This window comes from Acomys russatus, chromosome 9 (genome assembly GCF_903995435.1).
Source record: "Acomys russatus chromosome 9, mAcoRus1.1, whole genome shotgun sequence".
Classification (NCBI taxonomy): Eukaryota; Metazoa; Chordata; class Mammalia; order Rodentia; family Muridae; genus Acomys; species Acomys russatus.
In genome coordinates, this window is record NC_067145.1 from 24,957,550 (window position 1) to 24,978,274 (window position 20,725).

At 41.7% G+C, this 20,725-nt stretch overlaps 1 protein-coding gene across 4 annotated transcripts in view; it reads left to right on the top strand.

Moving 5' to 3' along the window:
- The window catches only part of Ctnnd2 (catenin delta 2), an 843,915-nt gene that overhangs the window by 587,952 nt on the left and 235,238 nt on the right, over nt 1-20,725 (top strand). For all 4 annotated transcript variants that reach the window (XM_051151017.1, XM_051151020.1, XM_051151018.1 and 1 more), the window contains one exon: nt 2,397-2,529. In XM_051151017.1, coding sequence (XP_051006974.1) covers nt 2,397-2,529 — 133 coding nt within the window. The remainder of the gene's footprint in view (nt 1-2,396; nt 2,530-20,725) is intronic.

The following is a 20,725-nucleotide window of genomic DNA, read 5'->3' on the forward strand; positions in this document are numbered from 1 at the left end:
AGGAATTTTAAAATCTGCTATCTGTTTAGCTCTGTGCTCAGCCTTGTGATCCCAACAACGCAAACAGCCCATAAGTGAGTGAGGGTGGAGTCACAGTATTGCTGGTCTATGTGACAAGCTATAATGGAGGAAAGGGTACATTTGCATATTCTCCGGTTCCATTAACATTTCGAGGGTAAAGCCCAGTAACAAATGAGAGTTATGAGTCCTCCTTCTAGGAACTATAGATGGTTCTTATTTATTATTCTTCTCTCCTTCATCTAGTTATATGGAACCCCTGACATTTCTAGAGGGCTCACACTGGGTGCCAGCTGTAACTGTTATTGCTAACCATCACACCAGTAGTCTAAGGTAGGAATTATAATCTCACTCCAACAGATGGGCTCAGTGGGCATCCACTCAGCCAGTGCCCCCTTCCACTGTATCGGTATACAGATCCAGCAGAGTAGAGAAGGCATTAGGTACCCAAGCCTCTCTTCCAAGATGCTTGAACCAGGAAAGTGCAGTCAAAGCCACACTGGAATGTCTAGAAGAGCACTGAGGTGGGAAGTGACTACAGAGGCTTGCGGATGAGGTAGGAGGGGATGCCGCAGCCTTCCTTGGACCTGCCAGAGAACAGTTTAGAGGTTTTATGGAGTCCCTATGCTTTTGGAATGTTCACCTGCTAATCTGACTCTGGTGTGTGTATGTGCGCGCGTGCACACGCACATACATGGATGCAAGAATTCACAGATGTTCAAGAGCACGGAAGAATTTTTCCCTGGCGCTCTTGATCAAAAGGCATTCTTGATGTATGCCCTATAAGCCATTGCCTAATAGAGCAATTACCATCCGGCTAATAAACTAGGCCGGAATGAGTTCTTTACTAATTGCTTTCTGAAAGTATAAGTTTACCTAAATTCATCTTAGCCATGCAGTGTCTTTTCATGGAAGCTTAATTTAAATTGAGAGGAAAACTGACTTCTCGTTTTTTTTGACCCATGATTATTTTCCTCTGTGATCAAAGAGGATTCAATGCCAGCAATAATTCCTTTTTTTTTTTTTTTTTTAGCAAATATGTGCTGTATATCTTTTGGGAAATGTGTCAGCATAAGACAGAATGCAATTTTATTGAAGTCTTCCTGCACATGAAATCAAATGCTTTATCTTCCCCAATAAAAACTAGCCATCTTCTGGAGCCTTCCTATTGCGTTTGTCTTCAGCACCAATATGCTTCAGGGTTTGCTCGACAGCTCTCCGGGTTATGGTAAAGGAAAGATAAAGAGAACGAGTTAGAATCTGCCAGGAAACTTTTAACCTCTGTCTCTCTCTTTTCTGCCCCATTTTTCATGACTCCCATGCTCAGGCAACAGCTTTGCCCTACAGCTTTAGGATGTATGCTTCTGAGTTACCGCACCAGGAGTAGGAGTGGCTGCAGAGTCACCCCGTGTCTCCTCCAGATAAATGTCTCCTTTCAGACAAATGGTCCCCACTGTGCCTTGTGAGGTCAGGTTTTTATCTGTGGTCTCAGAGGTTGCTTTTTATTTCTCTGTTAAAAATCAGCTCTCTGCTATAAGAATAGAACCTGCAGAGTTTTCCCTACTGGCCACGTGATCTACCCGAGTGAGCAGAGAGATTTCATACAAGAATATTCTCATGAACAGCCCCAAAAAGTTGAGATTTAGAATAGATGTAAATAGTTTGGAGCATATATCTTGAAAGTAAATGAGCAACCAACTTCTTGGACTGATTCTTCTTGTAAGGAAAAGACAACAGAAAGACAGAACACATAAAATTTGCTAACATGCGTTGAGTAACTCTTTTAATAAATAATTTACCTTCATAGAGTCATTGCACTGCTACACTTCCAACCTCAGATAATCATATAAAGTCTATTCTCTCCATTTGTTTAATTTTGCCTCTTAAAAGGCTTTAAATACATGGTTTTTGCAGTGTTGGGGATGGTCTCCTTTTGAAAAAGACGTTATGAAAATAATAATAAAATGACGGGTCAGCATGCTCGCCTCCTATCATAACAGTTGGGATTATACCTCTTATTTTTTTCACCTGATAATTTAGTCAAATGCTATGTGCCTGTCTTTTGAAATCATATACTAGAAAAAAAATCTGCCCTCTACCCATTTAAGCCCATGTGAAAAATGAGGGATGTTTTAACTTTTATTTTCCTAATCGTTCGTAAAATTTCTGTTATGAAGTTCAGATCACATGTATGTAATCTTTATGGAGTATGAACATATACACATGTGGATTCTTAGAAGCTGCACTGGACCCATGTAGGCATGAGGAAGCCAGAGCAGTCATTGTGAGATGTTGTCTGGACTGTTACGGACATTTGGTGGGCTTTAGGAGAACCCTGTGTGTGCTCGACATATCCCTCACGGTCTGCTTCCTTTCAGGGAGTTTGGATGGAGAGATCCAGAGTTGCCTGAAGTGATACAGATGCTGCAGCATCAGTTCCCATCCGTCCAGTCCAATGCTGCAGCGTACCTGCAACACCTCTGTTTCGGGGACAATAAAATCAAAGCAGAGGTGAGTGCTGCCGGCACCATCGGGTGAATGGCGTTGGGTTCATAACCACTTAGGTATGTTCAGAGTCACATCCGACAGAAAAATGAACATTACAAAACTCCGCTGTCAACTTGTAGACTTATCTTTGAGACTGAGACATAAGGCTTGTCGTGTAATTAGTTGCATGTGTATGCATGCGTCCTCCTTTTCTGGTTCAGTACTGAGGATGAGAGGGCCAGGCACGCCTTCCTGTCTTAGAGAAGCTGGGTTTTCAGTGCCCCATTGTTATCTGCTCAGATTATAGTCAGGAGTCATGATGGCCTGTCTGTCTTGGAGAACTTGCTAGTAGGATGAGCCCTGGCGGCTTTGCCACGTAACCAACTATTCTGAGCCATTTACAAAAGCAGCACTGGATATGATATGGATGGATGTGATGCATTAAGTAGACTGCTGTCTATGACCATCACATAAATGGTTGTTAAAATTCTCCGTGTTTTTGGAATTCTCTAAGGTACATACTACATTGTAGTGTGCTTTATTTCTGGAAAATCACCATGGTCACCGCAGCTAACTCAAATTCCTTTTTTTTTCAGATAAAGGACACACATTTGCATGTAAGAAGCTGAGTGATCAAATTTTTTAAAAGATTTTTATAAACCGTAATGTGTTAGCTGAGAGTAGTGTGTTAGCTGTTTTGAGTATGAGTCCAAATTGGCTTAACAGTGAAAAAGGAAAAGAGTTGAGGATGTCATTGCAGTTTATTGTGGATTTTGGCTTGCTTGCCTTTGGATGTATATAGCCCAGAAGATTTTCATTTAAGAAGGTAGTTCATGCCCATCATCAGGGAAAAAAAAAAAACCCACACATTTGTTTGTACTTCTCAGCAATCTGTGATTTGGTCCTACAGTTATGTTTGGTAGCTAGATAAATTTTTAACTGTCACAGTTGGAGAGGGATGTGGTGGTGGAACTGGTGTCTAGGAAGCAGGGACCAGGGATGCTGCAGAGTCTCCTGTAATCCACAGGGCAGCTACACACAACTTGGAGTTACCTAACCTCAAATGCTAACATAGGCAAATTTAGACAAGGAAAATGTTATGGTTAATTTATGGTTAATTAATATTATTAGGCTTATAATTATTATTACAGCAGTATTTTCTAACTTGCTAGCAATCAATCAAGACATAGATGCCTGTTATATTTTAAACTAGCCTTAGATAACCTGGAGCAGGGCAGATATTACTGTCCTAAACTATTTCCCATAGTGGGGCAGGTATGGGGGATCCCTGCCCCAATCCCATGCCATCTGCTTCTAATAATTTCTATCAAGCTATCTCCCATCCATAATCCCAAATACTTGGTAATTATCGTCATCTGGGCCAAGTCTTCATTCACGCAGGCCATGTGCTTCTTCTCCACCTAACCCATGACGCAGCCTCCTTCTCTTGCCCTTTCCCCTGGTCTCTCGCCTCCCAAGATTCTCTCTGTCTCCCCAAGCCAAGGAACCTTAGCCACACCTGTCCCATTTGCCCTGCCCAGGTGGGATGACCTTTTATTGGTCAAACAGGTTAGGGCTCTTAGGCAAAGTACAAGGTCGGACACAGAGACTGCAAGCAGTAATTAGCATCAAAGTACATCAGACCAACCTCCAACACAAAAATATTGACCATCAAGGGTAAATTTAAAATGTAATACCGTACTTACTGTAGGATGACCTAAATCATTTTACAGTTATCCGACAGATGTTCCATATAGACACTATCTCATGGTCCCTGCTTTGACACACCCTTAATGCGCCGTCATTGTGCAAAGTGAAGGGCAAACTCCTGTTTACAGTACCATGTACTGATGTGCTCTGAGAGCAGAACTTTTCGAGTTTTTCCCAAGGTCAGGAAAATTTGTCATTCTGATGTTGGCAAAATGCTTTCAGGAGCACTTGGTGTGTCAGTCGCAAGTGAGTTAGGATTCTCCCCCTAATCTGGTGCTGATTTTGAGATTGCTGACATCACTTATACCCTGAGAGAGAGCATGTAGCAAGGCATGGTGTGGCTTTCAGGAATAGACAGAGTAGCTCTTGCGCAGTCCAGAAGTGGCTTGCAAGAAGTTTGGAGAGGACACTGGCTCGGGACGATGGATAGTCAGTCAGTGAGCTCTTACCTAGAGACTGGTACAAATCTCCCGCTGATGTCAAAGAGGGGAAATAGCCAAGCTTTCTCTCAGTTTTTTTTTGGGGGGGGAGGACAGAAGGAACAGAGGGGAGTGACAGCTTTTAAGCTTTCAGAAGCCAAGCATCAGAAAACTAAGTCATCCAGTCAGGCCGCACAGGCACCATGTCCAAGGGCAGTCTGCACGTGCTTGTCTGACTATCTTGAACACATGCTCTGTGAACTGGCCTCAAGCCTATTGGCTGCCATGCAGCCCAACAGCAGATCTCAAACTTACTTGTAGCTATATCAGAATTAGCCTCTGTGCCCTGTGGTGGACAGAGGCTATGCAGTGAAGGGTAACCATCACATCTATCAAATCATATAGAGGAGATGTCCCATGCCAGCAGCCAAGCCTGTCATCTGGAACGGAAAATCTCTTGTCTTCTGGAACCTTCTGGCTTGTCTTTAAAAAGTAAAGGAGTGAGAAGCAAGGGGATGGTGTAATTAAATTTTAATGTAAAGAAACTTTAAAAGAGAAAAATACAAAAGCAGAAATGTGTGATGCTGAAAGTGTGTATTGGTAGCATTGAGTGACTAGATTTATGCACATGGCTTAGTGAATGAACAAACCTCACCCACAGTTTAGTGGTTAGGAACACAAGGCATTAAGTGATAGTTTTAGCTTATGAAATTATAAACTTGTCAGAATTTGTGTTAAAAGCTTGTATGTATATGTCAGTGTATACATGTGTATGCTGTATGCCTTGTGAGCATAGGTAGACATGAGTATGCCTGTGCACCTGTGCGTACACCTATGTACATGTATGAGCAGTCTTTTGTTTGTATATGTCAGTCAGTGTGTCCACACGCACATGGAAGTGTATGCAAGTCTGTGTGTGCGCACGGGCACGCGCACGCACGCACATTGCACATGTAGTTCTTTCCTTTTGCTGTGTCACTGAGCTGCTTGTAGCACTCTCAGTGTTCAGAGTTCTCTTTAACAGCTAGCTAGCACTTGAAGGACAGTTCATATTATCAGTGGAACTCCTCCCCACCGGTGCTCCCATCATCAACTCCTACTCCTCTTGATGATTGTCCTCTGGCTCTCATGAGCTAGGATAGAAGGAAGAGTATGGTGGTGTAGGGCTGAGGAGCTGAGAACATGGGGGGAGAACATACCCCCCACTTTCTTCAGTCATGTGGGGAGATACACACATAAGTATGCACATATGCACACACAAATGTGTGAACTCTAATAAGAATTCTACACATACTCGTTTTGTCCTCTCATCGTTATTTAGAGTCGAGACTGTTAGTTATTGCTCCTCCTTTTGTGATGGATGGCTGCCTGTCATGTTTTCATATACAGGTATTGATTTTTGTAATTACCTGTTGTCCAAATACTAATCTGGAAGGCACTAGCCTTTCCAAATTTACTCAGTCCTCTAGTCTTTCTATTGCATTTTATGGAATTGATTTAGCCCTTCAGTCTACATTTCATTATTGGTATTGACTTTGCTCACACAATGGATAGGCCATTGAGCAGAAGGCAGAATTAAATCTCTACACAGAGAGCCATAAATCATAGCTCCCCCATTCCTTATCATGGTGTTTTGTACAGTTTTTAAAATAATGAAGTCCAGAAATTCAGTTTTGTTGAAAACGATGCTGGAACCTCTAGGTACAAAGTCTTGGACTCAAACCCTTAAATCAGCGGGTGAAAGCCAGACACCTGCCTTTCCTGTGGAGCTAATGAAGTTGAATGTGAGCATCCTGCAGTGCCCCCAAGTGAGGAGTTAGTATTAGGTGGTGTCAGTGTGACAGTGTCCAGTCTTGGCATCCCACCAGGTGCCCCAATCCTGGGTAGCACATTTAAGTCTATATACTTTGAAGATCAGCAAGCATTTGAAGATTAGGAGAGATGGGAAGGCTACACACAGGTCCTTCAGAGCCTAAGGCAAGATCACAAGAAAAGCAGCTGAAGAAACATGAATAGAGAGCACGGGAGCTGGAGGGATGAAGAGAGGATCCGAGCACCCACAATGCAGTGTGTGAGGGTTGTAACACACTGCACTATACACTTCATTTCCATGGGGCTATCTAAGTGGGTAGTATTTTAAATGGGTAGAAGCTTGGGCAGCATGGGTGGATATCAACAATATGTGAACAGTGCTTGCCACATGTGCTAAATTGCTGGGGATGTCACAGTAAATTAACTCTTAGTCAAGGGATATAGGACATGGAAGCTTCCTTGGGAGTATGGCCTGCAAGCATGTCCGAAGAGATACGTCAAGACTGATGAGTTTTGAGCATCTTTGTCAACCCTTTCTTTATTCTTTCTGGGAGCTTCTCTTCAGTTAAGCATGCCAGAGCATCCCGTTGATTTGGAATTTAGATGAAAAGTATTTATGGGTTGTAAAATGTTTCACTTATCTCTACTCTTCCTTCTGGCATTTTCCTCATGTCTGCTTTTGTATACACCCTTGAGTAGACAAGAAGGTGAGCTTTCCTAGTCACACCTGGAGAGCTTTCTGTTCTGTGCAATTCAGTAACATTTAAGTAGTACACATCCTAGAGATTAAAAAGCACTTCTGCCCTTCTAAGTCACAACAAAGGGGTGTTTTATAATAAAAACATTAATATTTCATTCTACTATACATTTAAATTAAATGTAATATAATTAGTTAATTAAAAGGAAATTGGTTTAATAAAAAGTGTTAAATGTTTAAATTAAGGATGTTTTTTCTTTTTTTATTAAACTTTTTTTACTTTTTACATATACATTTATAGTATTATTCATATATTCAATAAACTGCCTATAGCAAGAAGAGCCATGACACAATCAAGAATTATATAAATGTTGCATTCTTAGTGGTTTGGCTATTTGTATTTGGCAGGCTTGAAGAAAACATCTTTCCTATCTTGGTGCATCTAAATTTCTGAATGTAACTCAATCTCCATCACATCTTGTCATTATCAACTTAAAACACCTATCTAGATCTAAAAACATCTTAACTCCTAAACAACTAAGCTTCATCGTAAAAATAAGCTACCTGGTCTTCAACTCCATCAGAGACTTGAGGAGGAATAAACTTGATTACCTGAGTATGCCAGGAGTGCGCGTTAGTAGCTTTCCAAATGAGAAGATGACAGAGACAGTTTGCTACCTGAATAGTCACCCAAAACTCTCTATAACATTGGAGCATCATCTTCAGCCTTCTGGCCTAATGTGTCTGACAGACATGTTTGTGTGACAGGAACATGTATATAGATGCAAAATAAGTTTAATTTTAGATACAGTAGTATAGAATTCAATTGTAAGAGTATTCTTTATTATATATATATATTCTAATATGAAGTATTGTAACCATATAACTCAACTATAATACAAGGTTTACTTCCAATACTTTGAAAGTGCTATTGCAGGCTGTTTAGGATAAATACGTTATACAAGTTAATTGTTAGTTGATCAAATCATGGTCATATCAATCACTAGTCTATTTTTATCACAAGAATATAAATCTCAGGTGCAACAGATAGGTATGGTTCTATAGAAAGATAAGGTAAAATAGTCAGATAATGTCTTCAAAAACCTCAGAGACATACAGATTATGGCATTTAAAATGTTTTTAGTATTTTAAAGATTCACTGACCATGAGACAGGTAAATTCCTGGCAACTCCCAGCCTACCTCAAAGAATCTCCTTATGGAGATGGCTTCAAATGTGGCAAACAAGCTACTGGGCAAATTGTCCTCATTTCTGCCACAGACAAAATTCTGCCATAAAAAGGGCAAGTTTGGATGCAGGCAGAGTTGACTGCCGAACTCTGCCAAGACAGGGCTGTTTTTTCTTAAATTTAGGACCACTCGCTAATGTTGTGTTTATCTAGAAAGTCAAGTGTAATGCACCTTCATGTGGCAAAAACTTACAAATGCCCGACTCCACCAATAATGAAGATTTAGTGTAGTGCTGTGAACTGATCCTTCCTTATAAGAAAAATTAGCTTGACTATCAAATATGCTACTTAAGTACTTGAAGAATCTATCACCAAACTTACCATTCCAAGATAAGGAAAGTTGTACTAGAAAAACAATTCTGGTTGTATTTGCCTACCTCAGAACACCCTCTTCCCAATGGTGTCATTCTGGTTCCTAATGCATGGTTTTATTGTTACAGAAATATATTTCTAGTGGAGATAAAGAAAGGTGGCTTGCAGCTGGGTTTGCATTTAAAAAAAAAATGTGGATATTATAATATGTGGGTTAAGAATCTATATGCACCAGACAAACATATGTAACCATGACACTGTAAAACTAGGCATTACACACACGGGAAGGCAAACTGCAGCTCCAGAGTACTTGGAGTGAGTATTTAAGTCGAGTTAGGGAAGCTGCCTGATTTCTGCAGTGATGAATAGCCCGAGTTTAGAAAAAAATAATCGGAAAAGCAGAGGTTGCCAGAAAAAATGCTATCCATGATACACTCATTTAGAGCTAGTGGAAGAGGCATGAGAGCTAGCCTTGTGCTTCAAGGGTTATGCTTATGTGCATCTATGGCACCTCTTTTTCCTTTCTCTTGAGACGAGGGTTCACCAAGTCACCCAGGCTAGCCTTAACATTAATCCTCAGCTTCTAAATGCTGAGATTATATGAGATTATCGATGTGTGTCACCACTCTCAGTTGTGAGTATGTCTTCCTGTGTGTGTGTGTGTGTGTGTGTGCGTGTGTGTGTGTGTGTGTACATGCATGCATGTGAACACAAAATGTACAGTTTGTATCATATATGTATATATATATTCATATATATACACATACATATACTATTATTTTCAACTTGAAATTGTCTTTATTTCACTGGAACACAGAAACTGATCTTTATATATAAATGTCCCATTCTCCATAACATAGGTTTTATTCAGACTGATTTAAAACATTTCAGATGTTAAAGAAATTGGGACTTGTTCCTGTCTACTACGTGTTAAGTGTTTCATGGTTTTATTTCCCTTCTGATTCTTTCTATTTCATGTAATTCAAAGGAAGGTCCTATCCATCTTTTCACTCAATTGCCTTTGAATGATTCCTTCTCTGCCCTCGTTGTAAATTGTTCCTAATTTCCCCCTTTAAAGAGCATGCATTTGGTTGCTAGGCATCAGGAAGCAGAATGTCTTGCTCTTCTCAGAAGACGCTGGAGCCAGGCCTTGAACTCTGGCTGTTATGCTACTATGTGGCTCCGTGACCTTGTGAAAACTGCTTTGCCTCTCTGAGTCCTAGATTACCAGACTAAACAATGGTCTGGGGGCTGTGTATCCTTGTGACAAGGACACCATTGTGCTGACAGCACTGAGCAGATGTCAACTAGGAAACTTTATAATATTTAAATGTGAAGCCAGTGTTGTGGTTTTATTGACAAAAATGTTCGCAGCCACCCTCCTTGCCTGTCCATCTCCTATGGTCTGCTGCTATCAGCTGGAGGATTCTGGAAAGGAGGTGGTGATGTTAACAAGGAGTGCTGTGGGACCTGTTTCCAAGGAGACTCGTAATCTCATCAGCTACAGTCAAGGCAGGAGGAGGAAGGACTGCAAATGTGCTTAGGGAGAATACACTGGCTCTATGGTTAGCGCTCTGGAAAGCTGCAAGCTTGCAAAGATCACAGCCCTCGCAGACACAGGAGGAAAATGATGTGTGGTCCCTCATGAGCAGCATGCTGCCAGAGCTAATATGGAATGAGTGGAGATGATAGCCAATACATTTTTTAAATTTTCCTGAAAGCCTGGTCCTTCACACTTGAAGGATGATGGAGGAGGTGGAACACCAGTTATGGGGCCTCAAAGGGAAAGGACCGTGACTCACCCTCGCTGGAGGAGATAATAGGTTGGCAGTACTGTTAACAGGCTGCGGCAGAATTAAAAATAAAGAAGACAAATATGGTTCCACTGAGGCATGATTGATGAGAGAGAAAGTCAGAATTATGAACTTTTGGAATACAGAGAAAGCAGCAGACACAAAGATATCCATAGAGACCAGGAGAGGGTTATCAACAGGCTTTTCTACTCAAAGGAAGGAGGCCTGCCAGGGGTTCTGCTCAAACTATGGCACCAGCCAAGGACAATACGTGCAGTAAACTTCGAACCCCTACCCAGATCTAGCCAATAGACAGGACATTCTCCACAGTTGAGTGGAGAGTGGAGTCTGACTTTCACATAAACTCGGGTGCCCCATATTTGACCACGTCCCATGATGGAGGAGACCCGGTGGCACTCAGAGGATAGCAGGCTACCATGAAGAGACTTGATACCCTATGATCATATACAGGGGAAGGAGGTCACCCTCAGTCACAGTCATAGGGGTGGGGGAAGGAGAATAGGGTGAAAGCAGGAGGGAGGGAGGAATGGAAGGATACAAAGTATGGGATAACAATTGAGATGTAATATAAATGAATTAATAAAAAATGGAAGAAAAAGGAAGGAGGCCTGGGACCTGGGGGTGTTTATCACTCCCTGTCACATGTATCCCTTCATCACCTGCTCTGGAACCCCTCCCCCCTCCCATCTCCATCTCCTGCTCCTGTCCCTTCTTCTTTTGAAGATTTTGTTTCTTGTGCCTGAGCCTGTTAGATCATCCCTCAGCCAGTCAGGCTTGTCTGACCTTGGAAGTATTTTTTCAAGGGCTAAAGAGACTAAGGGTTGACAGAGCCCATCACCCTCTAGGTATCCAGGAGACCTCAGATACTAGCACAACACTTTTTATGTGACTGTGACGCACCAAATGCGGGCTTCTCACAGGCCCAGAGGACACAGCATATAGACGTGAGCAATTTTCCTACTTGGAACAAAATGAGTTCCTGAGGATCGGGACTGATTCAAAAAGGACCCAGTCCTCGATAGAACTACATCATGATAGTCTATTCAGTGGTTTCATGACCATTTCATGGGATCGAAGAAAAGGACAGAAATCCCACTGTTGGAAGATAGGATGGAGGGGTGGAAGGGACATGGTGTTTATAGGATGGCGAGGCTGCTTAGCCTCACATCTGACCAGGTGCCTTGCCTTGTGTGGCCATCAAGAAGGGTGGCATGAGGATCCAGTTAGTCCTGGGGAATCTAGGACTGCCCTAAGATTGAAGGATTCCCCAAGGTAGACCATTGTGGCTTACCTTTGGATAAGAGAATATGCTATCCTCTGTTGCACTCCAGCAGAGGAAAAAGACATGGAAGAAGAAGGAAGGAAGGACTTGGGTCTGGAGGTTCTGCCCTCACATCACCCTGTGAGGGAGGAGAGTGGTGTTGGAGATGGCAGGGATAGGGTATGGGGGTTCTAAGTAGAAACATGGCCAGACTTGAGTCTGTCTAACCATTCTTCCAGGTGGACATTCAGGAGTCAGACCACTGTTATAGTGGAGTTTAGGAACCCAGTGTCAGGGCAAGAAACTTGATTTAAATCACCGGGTGCATAATGTTCTCTCTGCAAGACAAGGATGTGTCAAGAGCCACAGCCAGAGCACGGTGGTGACAGGAACAGCCATGCAGCCAGTGTCTTTTAAGCCCTGATGTTTCTAGTCTTGGTTTCTTCCATTTCACTTTGTGTTGTTTTCATTTCATTTCTTTTGTGGGTCACACTCTTCTCCTGTGCAGATGGTTTGTCCCTTTTTTAAAATTTTTTATTATTAATTTATTCTTGTTACATCTCAATGGTTATCCCATCCCTTGTGTCCTTCCATTCTTCCCTCCCTCCCCTTTTCCCCTTATTCCCCTCCCCTATGACTGTTCCTGAGGGGGATTAGCTCCCCCTGTATATGCTGTTAGGGTATCAAGTCTCTTCTCGGTAACCTGCTGTCCTTCCTCTGAGTGCCACCAGGTCTCCCCCTCCAGGGGACATGGTCAAATGTGAGGCACCAGAGTACGTGAGAAAGTCATGTCCCACTCTCCACTCAACTGTGGAGAATGTTCTGACCATTGGCTAGATCTGGGTAGGGGTTTAAAGTTTACCACCTGTATACTCACTTATATCTGCATACTAGCCCAAAGGGCATGTCCCACGAAAGCCTTCACTTACCAGGAAACTGGGACAGAGGGGAGGACATCCTAATGGGACTCTAGATGAGAGAAGCATGGGAGAATGGCAAAGTAGAAGGATCCAGAGGGTCCTAGAAACCTACAAGTAGAACATTATGATAGGCAGATTTGGGCCCAGGGGTCCCGCTCAAACTAAGGCTTGTCCTTTTTAACCTGCCCATTCCTAGAATCGTTTCTAGTCTTTAGAGTTAGGAGAAGGAGAAACGGATGTTGGATGCTGGTTGGATCACATGTGCACGCTGCACCAGGATTTCTCTCCAGGCTTTGCTTTCTGGCTGCAGTTTATCTTATTTTTTCTGACCCAGTCTCATGGCTTGTAGCTGACCTTGAAACATATCTAGTTTCCCATAATACATTTCTGTAACAGAGCTATGTCATGTTTTTAAGTAGCTGAAGCTGTAGCTGAAGCAGAGTCCATCCCTCAGAACGTGATCAACATTATATGCAGTCTAAACTACTTCATGTAGCATTTTAGACGCCCCGCCCCCCTCACACTTTTGTCTTTGAGACCAAGAGCAGGAAACCTGGGACCTCTCTCACCTCTTAGTAGACATTTGCTTCTCGTTGTTGCCGACTGACTCGTCACCCTGAGGCCTCGCTTCCATCCTGAAAAAAAAAAAAAATCTCTAAATCATCAAATCAAGGAGTACCATCTTGCTTATCTGTCATCTTCTTGATTTTCCCTTCTAAAACTCCTCTAGGGGTCCATGGCATAGAGCTAAGGAAGACATTTTACCAAAACGCTGCCCGCAACACCACGGGAAGACTCAGTTAGTATACTTGGCCCATACACAATGCGCTGTCCTGTGGGTTTCCATCTGATGTCTGAGCTAACTGGGTATGTCTGCAATGTCTGTTGCCCTCAAGAAGTGAACTTGGTCTCACTCTTGAGTCCCAAATACTCTCCCAAAATTGCCAGCATTATTGCCTCATCTCATTCTAAATCAGAGCGCACAGACCCCCATCCCATTAACATTGACAGTGTGGAAGTACCTTGTTCCCGGGTTCCTCCTGATCCCCCTTGGAAGTGTTCAGTTTCTCTGAAACTGTACACTATGCATGCACACACAAGACGTTTCTGTATTCTCCAAGGATCTGAGCAAGGCTAATTTTAATTTCTATAACTGTTTAGAAAAAATTAGAATTTTACGAATGCATGATGTATGAAGGTATATGGTATATGAAGAGACAAGCTTCCCAGTAGAGCTCACCAGAGCCTTGTTAAGCCAAATTGACCCTCGAAATCTAATTGAAAGTAAACCGTACTATAATAGCTATTATGTGTGCAGTTGTAAGGAGGACCAGTGATTGTTCTAGTAAGAATTCTGAGAATACCTTCAGCACTTAACCTCAAGGGAAGCCATGGTCTCCACATCATGTCTTCATGGGTTTTGGGGTGGGAGTGAGGACAAGCTACCAACCATGGGTGACAGAATCTACCCTAGAGCAGGGGCTTCAGCACAGTAAAGACAGATGAGGAAGAACATAGTGGCAGAGTCATTATCTATAGAAGTGGGTGAGTTCATGAAGAACAAAAGGAGGAAAAGGGGACAATGAATGCCAGATCCTTACATTACATTTAATTCTAACTAGGTTAGCTGAAGTCCTGGCTGTCCTTCACTCATCATCCAGGTCTCACGTTCTTGCTCTGCATGATAGGCACTGTCACCTGCCAGCTATTCCTTCTTTCATGTGCAACACAAACACACCTTCAATGTGGATGATATTTTAGGGACTTTTGTCATCTTGTTAGGAAACATAACCAAGAGTAAAACCTTTCTTTCATAAATGCCCACATGTCCTTTTTCTCTTATGTTGTGGAGATACGATATCTCAGAAAATGATTCCTTCTTGTCTTGGACTCTGAAAAGAAGGGCCCTGTAGATGGGACTTCTTAGCATCTCCCACCCATGATTCCTTTCCACATGAGAATTTTTTCTCATGTCCCATAGTATGGAATATATAAAATAGATCTACATAAAACATTTAGTGATAGAAAGTCATATACTTAAAAACGATTCTTTTACAGGCATCTAACACTAACAAATTTGCATACCAGTGAGCCAGGTGAGCTTATTTGTTTTTACACAAACAAATCTTAGATGAATATTTAATAATATAGCATGAACAACACATAGCTTAAGTTTTTCAGAATTGATCATCTTTTGATTTTATAGTTTTCATTGGTGAGATCACCTCTTTGTGTAAATACATATGCATAAGTGGTGCAGATGTGTTCAGAACCATTTCAGAAATTGCTGAAAGTTCTATCCTAAGCCCAACTCAGATATCAATTTAAAATTCAATCTTTCCAGCACAACACTGTTCAAAGATACTTCAATCTGGTACTCACTTGCTAAGGAACAATACTAGGAAAATACTAAAACTCTTTGTTTTCCATGATTGAACCGTAGTGCTTCTATACGAACAGGATACTGTGCACGTGTGCAAAAGCACTGTGATTCCTGAGGTATTGTGGCCTCAAGACTGAGCTGTAGTGCTAGTGCAGTACTTGCTGGCACATGGTGGCATGACAACATATGCACTGTGACGTTCTGTGTGTGTGCTCTGGGAAGCTGTGCAGTGCACCCCAGGGACTCCTTGAACTTACTACACATGAGATTTGAATTATTCTTTGGATGTTGAGCATTTGAGAATCTCCTGCTTCTCAATGGCACATGACTGCCACACTCAGATGTACAGCCATGGGACCGCAACCCACAAGTTGTTTGGAAGTTAAAGTTTTTGTGTTTAAGAAGTCCTGACTATGCCCAAGATCACCTTCACAGAATTCTCCTTTGCTTTTATGTGTAGATATCTGGGGACTGTTGGCAAGAGGCAGGCCAAGGTGAGAATTGGACCTTGTGTTCACATCTGGGCTTCATCTTGTAATCATACTTGGATATTCTTTGAATGAATTGGAGGGCTGTCTGAGAATGCAAGGAGGATTCTTCAACAATGAAAAAACATTATAGTGGTGACAATGCTTTTATTAGATGCAAGCATCAAAATAAAGACCCAGGTTTACCCGAAAGTTAAATTCATATTGAGTGCAGCTAGAGAGTTCGCTCAGCAGTTAAGAGCATGCATTGCTCTTACAAAACACCAGGTTCATGGTTCCAGCCCACATAGGAGCCACCTAGTCTTAACTCCAACTCTAGAGAACCCAATGCCCTCTTCTGTCCCCGCCCCAGGCAGTGCACACACACATAGCATAGACATACATGCAAAAAAAAAAAACCACCCACACACATGAAATAAAAATAATAAATCATTGGAAAATGAAAGTAAATATTCATAATTATGATTTACAAGTAAATATCCAAGTATTTTAGACACTCAATGCTTGGGTCCTTGATTATTAAAACTACTTAACTGTGTTTTATCCTAAGTCTATATAGAGGACATTCAATTATCAGTTATTTGTCAGTAACAAAGCTTATTGATACTTCATGTAGGCTCTGTTTACATTTTAAATGACAGAAGGAAGACAGAATTAGTCCACACTTTTGTAATCTGACAATAGTTCAATAAATACCTGCTAAAGAAATAAAGAGAAAAGTCATTGTTATATTTTGCTTTTGTTATTCAACTTCCCAGGCCCCTTAAAGGAGAGGAAGACTGGGAAAGAAAGAAAATAAGGAAGGAAAGGAGGAAGGAAGGAAGGAAGGAAGGAAGGAAGGAAGGAAGGAAGGAAAGCCAGTAGTATAAGCCAGTTATTCACACTGACTATAAACCACTTGACAGCCAACACCTAGCAATCTTGAAATGAAAACAGCACACGTGTCCTGGAAGATTCTAGCAACATCTCTGCTCACAGAGGGGGCAGCAGAGCTGATCCCGTGGCTCCCAACACTTCTTAACACAAATGACCTGTTGGACTAGAGCAGTCAGCCAGCCGTTCTGAGTCAGCTTTATAGATTATTAACTTCTGAATAGAGGAGAGCTCCCATGACTCTGGCAGCATCAGAGCCAATGAAGGTCAAGCCAATAAAGAGGCTCGATAGGTATCAAAGGTTTACAGGGCCATTACAATCTGGAATCCTGCTTGCTTACTTTCTTTTTCTTTTTTCTTTTCTTTTTTTAAATCCATGCCTGAGAAAAAGCTAATCTCAAATTCGTTTTTATCTCAGATACATGCAATCTATTATAATGGTTTTCACAGAAGATATACTAAGTACCTTACTCCTAGTCAAAACATTCTGTGGCAGGACCCTAGTTTACTGTATACCCCAAGATGTGGTTTTGATGGCATGGTGATTACAGAAGAGGAGGGTGAAGAATGGAGTGTGATTGGACGATAAGCTGAGCTGGGTAGAAAAATGTACAGAGCTCAGAGCCTGCTCCCATCTACTATTATTTATCAAAACAATGATGAGACTTATAAGCGAGAGCACCAGGAAAACAATATTAACTATTTTAACAGCCACCTCCTTCTCGCCTGCTGTCCTAATGACAACAGAACAAAAGACAAAAATCCAAACACCAGAAAACATCTTCTGTGTCCAGTCTGTATTCCTCTGCCTGAACCGTCTGTAGAGATACCCCTGTGAAGCAGGGTCGTCTATCTCTTGTGCAACCCTCTTGGCAAGGCTTTCTGCCTCTCCTCATTGAGATCACCTGAAAACAGAGTCATCAGCTCTGGCCATTGGCCAATAGCATGGCTGTAAATCAAGCAATGAACTCCTTACCCTTGGTACTTCTTCATGCAGAGCAGATAATCATTTGTCTTGTTGCTCTCAGACCTAGGTTCATCCATGTCATTTTCAGATTACTTCCTCTAGTTGCCCAAAGAGTCCTGGTGATAGGAATATGGGAAGATGATGTACAGGTCACCACAATTGAGACAGGAAGTTGGATGGCAGAACAAGAGGGCAGAGCAGCCTCCTGCTGTCCACACATGTGCAAATAAAAGAGCTGCTTTGTTATCTACTGAAGGCACAAGCTCTGCTCATGAGAACACAACCTGGGACTGGACCACAGCCCTGAGTATTAGTTTCCTGCTGCTGCTATAACAAATTACCACAAATCCAGCTGCTTTGTATTAAATAACATTGTCATCTTAAACCTCTGGAGCACTGACATACAAAATCTGCCTAAGCTGAAACTGTGTAACAAGAAGGATTTGTGTTGCTTTTCAAAATTGCTGTCATAGAAGCTATTTGCTTCTCTTTCTTTTTTTCCTTCTTTTTTTAAAACTTCTTTTAAAAATTATTATTATAAGTTATTCACATTATACCCTGATTGCAATCCCCTCGCTTGTATCTTCCCATTCACCCTCCCTCCCTTTCACCCTATTCCCCTCCCCTAGACCTGTGACAGAAGGAGACCTCCTCCCCCACCATATGGTCACAGCATATCAGGTCTCATCCGGATAGCCTGCTTCCCCTTCTTCTGTGTGCCTCTGGGCCTCCCCATTCAAGAGGGAGTGATCAAACTGGGGGTACCAGAGTTCATGTCAGAGGCAGTTCCTGTTCTCACCACAATCTTGGAGAAGGAGTGGTTTCCATTGGATCATGACCCCCTTCAATCTTTCAAGCCAACAATCTCTAGTTGAATCTTCCTCACATTGTCATCTCCTTGATTCAAAATATTTTATCTTCCTCTATCCCATTAGAAGGAGCTTTGAGATTCTGTTGGGCCCATCAGAGCATCTAGTCTAAGTCTTTATTTTGAGGTCAGCTTATCAGCTACCTCATTCCATCTATAATGTGAACTTGCCATTGTCAAGTAAGATACTCACAGATGCCAGAAGTCAGACCATGTGGCTGTCTTGTGGCACGAGGAGTGGGAGGCATTGCTCTTAGTACTGCAGCCTCTTAAGCAAAGAAATGTGTCTCTCAGAAGAGCCCTGGGAAACCATGCCTCAGGAAGTAAATGTCCTGTTGCCTTGCTCTATGGAATTGCCTTTCCTCAGATAAAGTTGAGGACTCCCTGACTAGGATATGGGCATCAGTCCTTTCCTTCTTGGTGACCTCATGGTCTTCAGCATTAATTGCATTGATCAGAAACACCAACTGTTATTGTGAAAAATCCCCTTCCCAATACTTGAGTGAACAATTACAGTTTCCTTGATCTTCACATTCAAACTTGCCTCTCTCCACCCTTGTAAGTGTGTCCACGTTAACAAACCCTTCGGAGTTTTTAATACACTCTCCCAGAAAAAAACAGAACTGATGTTTCCTTCCTCCTGCCAGTTTCTCTGGCTCTAGATAGAATTTGTTCTGCAATGAACGTTCTAAGAAATGAATCAATAGATGATAATTTGTTTTGCAATGCAAATTTCTCTATTTTAATATTTTAATTCTGTCTTCTACCCAGAAGAGTGACAGCAGAATGTGGAGACTTTTCATTATGAATAATCTGCCTTATTGTTCTGACTTTTGTCTGTGTCTTTACCTTATAATCCAGGCACACCTCATAGAAATTGGAATTCATCTACAGGTCTGAGTGATACCTATTTCACATGACTTTATATATTTTTACATTATGGCAAACAAGACATCTGCATATCTATAATTAGCTAATATATTCAGCATCAGCCTCTATAAACAAGACGCAGGTGCACATAGTGGAGGAGCACAGTGGTGGCATTTACTTGTGGGAAATTACTGTTGCTTCATAACCAAAGGAGTTCTAAGAAAAATGCTTTCTACATATGCAAAATGTTTCCCTGAGCTCCTGTCTATATGTTCAGGCTTGTATAATATTCTAAAGTTCTGAAATAGCTTCTTAGGCATTGAAGTCTTTGTGTAAATACTGCTTTGCCTGATATGTCTGCTTCCCCAAAAAGGTAGACTGGAAAAAATAGGATTATTATAAAGTATCCAAGTTCAAAGGTTGACACTTCATTCTTTAAAAGAGCATGGAACGTCTGCTCAGTGCCAGATAGTCCTCTGGTCCCTGAAGAACTGAGTTGAGTATTTCTGATAATATTTCTGTTTTCACAGTGTTTGTATCTCCTAGACCTGGTTGGAAGCAGAATTTCAAGGATGTTCATAAAAGAAATAATCAGGAAGTAAGTATAACAGGGCCTAGAGACGGAGAGCTAAGGCAGAGAGAAGGAGTTCCAAGTGAGCAGTCTTCTCAGGAGCTATGCTGGCTTTTGATGGAAAGGAAGCCATTCTGTAGCCCTGCTGGTGTAGGCCTGCATGCTCAGCAGTGTCCAGAACCCCAGAGCAACAAAAGCCAAATGTGCTCAGTAAGAGATGATGGCAAGACAAGGCAGGGTGAATGGGCAGAGCCAGACCCTGAGGTGGTGACCATCTGACCTGGGATGTGCAGGATTCTCAGCAGTGATTGGCAGGTCTGATTATGCGTGTTTAAGGAAAACAACTGTAATTACCATGTGTCTATAATTTAAAACTCAACCCAAAACATTCTTCTTGGTCAGTTATTCTTAGGGTCTGTAAGCCAGTTAAAAACCTGATGTGTTCCCACTGCCTGCCTTTGAGTTTGGAGAGAAACTTCATATGCCAGCACATAGAATGCACTGGAAACTTTTTGAGGAATTAAAAACAGAAGCCAGGTCATCACTTGTACAAACTCTGTTCCTATAAATGCTTAACTAGAAAATCAATAAAGAAGTAAACTTGATAGCTTAAACATGTCTAGGGGAGGGGAAGAGGGTGAAAGAGAGAGGGAAGGTGGGAACAGGAAGATACAAGTAAGGGGATAACAATCATCGAGATGTAATCTGAATAAATTATATAAAAAAAGAGTCTGAGCTCTTGATCAACTACATGAATCAAGAGGTGAAGTCTGAAAGCAGGGTAAATTCAGAGCATTTAATTACTTATAATGCAGATTGCAGATGTTTAATCTGGTAAACAACAGGGAAAGTTTTGGAACTGAAGTTATCAGTGCAGAGAAATAATTGATTCTCAGCCTTGGTGGCTTTCTATCTATTGAAGAGTTGCACACCTCAGGCAGAACCTTTGACTTTGCAAATGATGAGTTAAAAGGACAAAGAATATCAGTGTTACATATTTTTAATTG